The 6,298-nt window shown below is 39.3% G+C and overlaps 1 protein-coding gene across 1 annotated transcript; it reads left to right on the top strand.

Moving 5' to 3' along the window:
* The first annotated feature begins 2,277 nt into the window (after positions 1–2,277).
* tnfrsf9a (tumor necrosis factor receptor superfamily, member 9a) lies at positions 2,278–6,217 on the top strand. The gene is made up of 7 exons (XM_071894643.2): positions 2,278–2,692; positions 3,430–3,549; positions 3,683–3,820; positions 4,295–4,367; positions 4,518–4,627; positions 4,730–4,882; positions 5,032–6,217. The coding sequence occupies exons 1-7, from the start codon at positions 2,557–2,559 to the stop codon at positions 5,145–5,147; spliced, it is 846 nt and encodes a 281-aa protein (XP_071750744.2). The 5' UTR covers positions 2,278–2,556; the 3' UTR covers positions 5,148–6,217.
* The last annotated feature ends 81 nt before the right edge of the window (positions 6,218–6,298 follow it).

The raw sequence follows: 6,298 nt of genomic DNA, 5'->3' as shown, positions 1-6,298 counted from the left end.
AAACGTGTGAGAGGATAAGATACACCCATCCTCTGTGAAACTTACTCTGATGGATTGTTGTGAAATGCAGAGTCACATGCCATTGTATCTCAGCATTAATCAGCAGATTTCCCCTTCCTTTTTCTAGATTTTCCCAGGGAAATCAATACCAGTTACCTGGTTTTAGATGTTAATAGCCTACAAATCATTCAGCGTATGTCATTCAATGTGTGAATAGCCTGCTGGATATCAGTTTCATTTTAGAATGAGGTACTTTCATATTTTACCCTTCAGCTTCCTCTCTGTGTGGGGCCTATCCCTGCAGTGCTTTTTCGTTTTCCCTGTCAATTTTGGAATTATCTCGGTTCATCATCATGGCTACAGTGGAGTATAGAGGGAAAATTTAAAACTTTTTCACTACAGTCAAACCAAACTCATGACTGGCATGTGTTGCTCATATGTCTTGTGCCTACAGCATGACTCATCAGCATTAGTTTGCTTTTCTTGTTTGCTGATGATGTATTAATGCATCATAAATGCATTGTTTACAATATACAATTGTTGTCTGAATGGTTGCCATGGGCTTAGCAGTAATGAAGCTTTCCTCAAACTCAAAACGTCCCATCTTATAAATAAATCAGTTCATATAAGAATAGAGGTCTTTTATTTTTACTCCAATGATACAAATCTTAGAACCATTGTTGAGAGCTCAAGTTTATTTGTCGTATACAGTCTGGCTCTGTATGAAGAATTTGTATGTTTTGTATGAATGATATAAAATGAAAACTGTAAATCCCATATTTCAAGGTTTCTGTAGAGTTTACGAAGTTTGAATTGATGACTGGACATGTACAACACGGAATTAAACAATAAGAATTAATAGCAGCTGGTAGTGTTTACTGTCCGCTATACAGTAGTTTTAAAAAGGCTTGGTGCTATAAAATTGTTAATTTATGATGGGAAAAGAAAATTGAAAGCTTACTTGCCACCAAGACTATAAATTTTAATTGACTGAAAATGGAATTAAGAGGTTCAAAGATTAAGAGATTGTGCCTTTATTACGCTTGTCACAGCACTGCCACCCAGTCACAATATTTCATCCACATGGGATGAAAATACAGTCATGGAACATAATTAAAAATGTCCATGTTCAAGTGGAGTCTAAATTTTACTTCAATGAACAACTTCAATGAGCCTTGGCTGCCTCGGGATGAAAGAAATGACTGTTTGTAGTTTCATATTCAGTGTTTAATACATCACTGAGAGAGATGATAGTAAGATCTCAAAGGAAGCAGGAAAGTCCCCCCCAACAATGACATCAGTTTAAGTTTTGTTTACCAAACTATGCTAAATTAAATGCAGGAAGGGAAATAGGACATTTAGTTAGTAGAGATGGTTTTGCAGATAGGTAATGGTGAGTTTTATGTTACGTTTTTAATATAGACACTCTTTCTGATTACCTAATGTGGGCAGGCTGGTAGGAGTGTAGCATGTCATTTGCAGTATGTATGCAGGTAAAAGTCCATGCTATGACTTAATGGTTAGGAAAAGTACCTTGTTTGTATGAAAGACAACACCGCAGTCACCTACATTAAGAAGTATATTAGTCAAGGTGTCTCTGTGCTTTTCCAGATCTAAAATCATGACTTTGGTATTATCTGCATTCAAGAGTAGAAAATAATTTGTTATCCAAAGCTTTCAAGGAGGTGAATTGTGACGTGTCCCTGGGATTTATGGATCTAACTATCACCTGGACAACAGTGAAAGCTTGTATCATATTTACAGATTGTGTTGCTAAGAGGAAGCTATTATGTGAATAAAAGTGGTGCCAGCACCTAAACAAAAAAAGTGGTGCCAGCACCTAAACCAGGAAACTGGTGATCCGTTATCATGAAGTCTATTCAGGGAAAAGATCCACAATAACCAATAAACGATAGTACATTATTAGTACACAATTTTCAGTGGAGAAGGTAACAACTGCTAAACAAAAAGGTACCAGTGTATCAAAGACTAATATGAAATCTAAATATCTAAATCTAATTATTTATATTGTTATAGTTTTGAATTTGGAAGAATTAAAGAAGTGCAGACTGGACAAGTACCTTCCATTCCACACTAAAACTAAAGATAAAAGTTAAGAGAGTTCTAGTATTTGTAACTTCACTGGTATCATTCATCAGTGTGGTAAAACACATGCGCTGCTTGTGCAGAGTAGACACACCCCCTCTGACACACAGTATAAGTAGTATCACCCTCACTCTGCTGTGGAGGTTGTAGTGACTTAACTGAGTTCACAGAGGCCACAGCTAGAGGAAGAGATTTTCCCAAGTAAGATGTTATCTATTTTTGAACCCCATTAATAACTTTATAGATGAATGGCTTCAGATTAAGGAGAATGATGAAGACTTTGATGTGTAGTAGACTAAAGCTACAGGTTTAGAGAAACAAAATATTGAGTGCCTTTTTTTTTATATTCAAGTACCTCAGGCATTTTGCTGATCAGCTGCTCTGTCAAGTCCATTACCTCGCTGTGTTGGAGCCGGTCCTTACCCACAAGCCTGGGGAGAAGGAAACAGTATGTCTGTCATCCTGTGGGTGTTGGGTGTCTCTCTGCTCACACAGGGCTGCCTAAGCAGTCCTGGAGTCACTGAGAGTGGCTGCAGCAAATGGAGCATCAAAGGAGGCAACGCTTGCTGCGATATCTGCAATCCAGGTAAGTAAAAACAGAGATATGATGAGAACTTCATGCTTATAAGAGTTGAATGTAAATTTGTGAAATGTGCTGTTTGTTCAAAAGAACATTTTTGATGATGCCAACTGCTGTTATACTGGGCTGAACATTTTGGGAACGAAACCAAAAGCAACATTGTTTTTAATGAAATACTGTATAGCAATATATATTCAGGGAGGGAAAGTACAATGTTCTGCTCCCTTTCCTACTAAATTATATTGTTAATAAGGGGGATTCCACATGTTAACAAGAGCAAAGCCATCCCCTCTCATCCCCCCTTGACTGATGCCATGTGTATGATAATGGCAAAAAGCCACCGAGATGTGTATGTTTTTTGTTATGTGGATATATGGCTAATGGTGTATCCCAACTTTTGAACAGTTCCCCTGTGGTGGCTGTCAGTAACCGACTTTAGTTTCAGTGGTTTCTGCTAATACCACAACAAAGGGAAACAGTGTGGATGATGCAGCTATAGATAAAATAATTTGGCATTTGGAGATTGTATACTCATCTATGTCCACCATTGATCATGGTGGGTTGCTTGTGGATTGTTTTTAAAATTTGTTACAGCTTTCTTGTACTGCGTTCCAAAAAATGTGGGGAAAAATTGCAAACTTTTGTATGTATGAAGACCTGGTGCATGATTGTTAGTAATGTGAAAGAGCGAGAGGTCTTACAATAGTTATTGCCCTCTGTTTAATGTGTGTGTGTGTGTGTAGGAAATCGTGTGGTCAAGCCCTGTGGTCCAGACCCGAAAGCCCTTTGTACTCCATGTGAGCCTAATACCTACACAGCGGACCCTAAACAGTACTCCTGTACCAGGTGTACTCAGTGTGAAGGTATGTCACTACATCTCACTTGTTATAATGCTGCATAAGTCATTTCCTCAGTAGTATGGTTTGTTCTGTGAAAGCCATTCCTCTTGAAATTGTATAATTATAAAACTCTCTTTCCGTCTCTGTGTGTGTGAAGGTGCTCAGGTCCTAGTGACAGAATGCACAAGCACCACTGACACAGTGTGTGGCTGTAAAGAAGGACTCACATGTGGAGACAAGCACTGTTCATTCTGTTTCAAGGAGTGTGGCAAAGGCGAGGAACCTGCAGAGAAACGTAAGGCGAACTAATAATCAACATATGGCTATAAATACGAGATTTACAGGCTCCATTAATTGGCAAGTCTGTCATTATCTGTGTGAAGTTTTCCTCCCATTGAGTGATCATATTGGTCTTGACCAGTGATGTAGTGGGAAAGAAAGAAGTCCAGGCAGTGATTATTACAAGGCAAACAGTCACTAATATATACAAAGAACAATGAACAATGACATTTTCAGAAAAGCTTTGATTTATGCTTTTTGACTTAAAAGACCCGAGCTTCATGTCAGGCTAAAAAGGTGGATAAAATCTATTCCACAAATAAAAAGGTGAATAAACTGAGTTTAGGTCGATTTACCCTCTACTACTTCTCTGGTTTTAACTATGTTTTCACCTACGCAAGAAAAATACTCACCACTTGAACATTTGTAATGAGTTGCTTCAGGTATATTCAACAAAACCTGCGTGTAAACTGTCTGACTGTCTGTACAGGTTCTTGCAGAAAATGTCCAGATGGAACCTTCAATGACCAAATTCACCAAAAGTGTAAACCCCGGAGAACCAGGTGAGATTCACCCTGCTTTGACATTAGCACGTCCAACCACAGCAGTGTTTTTTTTTTCTTTTGTACTGTAACAGGACAAGTTAGATGAGTCCTCCGAAAATCCTCTGTCATTTCTCAACTCATCCTGAATCTATTTCCCCTGTTTCTAAGCTGCTCCCATCCGGATGAATACATTGTGGACAATGGGAATGCAGTTAGTGACATCGAGTGTTCTAAAATACCAACTCCTGAAACGGTGACGAAGCCTGTTAAGCCGGCTGGTAAGATGATTCTATTGTTCTAGCTGTAGTTATGCTTATAGATCCTTTTTTCTTTTAAACCAGATATCATTTCTTCCCGTTTTTTTTTTTTTTTTTCCACAGAACACACATTTTGGCCAGTAGTGATCATATGTGCTGTCCTCACCTGCTTGGGTTTGATAACCATTTACATCACCAAGGTCATCAAAATGATCAAGAAAAGCAAGAAGACTAAAAAGACGATCACACAAACACCTATAATCACAACTCCTACAGGTAATTATTACTCTAGTCATCAGCGGGGCAAGGCCAAAAGATTATCCTGGCTATGTTCCTTGTTCAGGAGAACCTTTGGGTCAGTGACCATATGCCAAACCCATCACACGTTCAGTACAAACCCATGTGATATATCTCCTTGTCTTCAGATGATCCCAGGACACTGATAGCGGTAGAGTGCAGTTTCCATGAAGCCCAGCAAGAGCAAGGTAGCAGCTCAGAGTCTTTGGCCTCCAAGGACTCCAAAAATCAACTCATCGTATGAATGGAAGGGGACTGGGCCAGACCGGGATACCTGAAATACCTGTTGGACTCGGTGAAAGGAAATAATGGATAGCCTGCATAAGACTGGGTCTGCCTTCAGGATTTTGAGCCATGACTTTGGATATTCCCTTTGTGTGCCAGTTTCCTTGGCTCTAACTGTAACGAACGTGACAGCCACAACCTTGCATTCACTCAATGCTCTTTTATCCCCTCTATTCCTTTGTTATACCCAAAGCTACTGTGAAAAACCTTGATAGGGCAGAGATAAGGATTTGCTCAACAATAAGACCCCACTAAATTATAGAGAGCTTTTGATGATGAATGTACACAAGGGAGGAAGGGGAATTCTGCAGGGGAAAACTCACCAGTATGTTTATCATGTAAATCCACAGCAGACAATAGTGTCACAGATTTGTTGAAAGAGCTGTGGAAACTTTGGTATTATCCTGATTTTGGCAGCAGACATAACACTGTAAACTAATACACCTGACTCTCCTCAACAAAAACCACAGCACTCACAGCAGAAGCCACTGGATACAAGTTTTTTCTTTTAGATTTTTCTAACTTAAACCTTAAAATCACCTAAAAAAAAACAAAAAACAAAAAACAAAAAACCAGTTGCTGATGTGTCAGTAAAAACACAGCCTGTGCCATTTGGAGGTGGACTGATACCAGTGTGAACAGGTCTGGCTGTTCTGACATTTGCATGTTTGGGTGTGAAGGAGGCTGCTGAGCCTCGCTCTGTATGAATGTACAGTGCGGGTGGGTGTTCAGCTCGGTGTAAAACCCTGACCACAGACAGTTTTTACTCATGTCTGTGCCCCGAGCCCACGTGCCTCCTACAGTAGGTCTTTTGCTTTCTTCAGCCCTTACTATGCTCTCAGTGCGGCTGCCTACTGTTTCTGATGAACTCCTAAATGTACAGTCATGATTATGTAGCAACAGCCAAGATGTGATGTGAAGAACGATGTTGCTCCAGTGATTTATTGTCCTGATGATTCAGCCAGACGTGCGTCAGCTTTTCTAGGTCATTTGATTTCCCATATTGGTAACACTTTACAATAAGGGTACACTAAGGGTTAGTTAATGCTTAATAAGCATTAACTAACCCTAAATTAAGTTAACTAATGTGTAATTTACTAATGGTGTTCA

The sequence above is a fragment of the Centroberyx gerrardi genome, chromosome 14 (assembly GCF_048128805.1).
Source record: "Centroberyx gerrardi isolate f3 chromosome 14, fCenGer3.hap1.cur.20231027, whole genome shotgun sequence".
NCBI classification, from domain to species: Eukaryota; Metazoa; Chordata; class Actinopteri; order Beryciformes; family Berycidae; genus Centroberyx; species Centroberyx gerrardi.
This window is presented reverse-complemented; position numbering and strand designations above follow the sequence as displayed.

Excerpts from the sequence above, each read along its gene's own strand:
- tnfrsf9a (XM_071894643.2), top strand. The coding sequence starts at position 2,557 with ATGTCTGTCATCCTGTGGGTGTTGGGTGTCTCTCTGCTCACACAGGGC. Across the intron at positions 4,368-4,517 it reads TGTAAACCCCGGAGAACCAG|CTGCTCCCATCCGGATGAAT; the intron begins GTGAGATTCACC and ends CCTGTTTCTAAG. Across the intron at positions 4,883-5,031 it reads TATAATCACAACTCCTACAG|ATGATCCCAGGACACTGATA; the intron begins GTAATTATTACT and ends CCTTGTCTTCAG.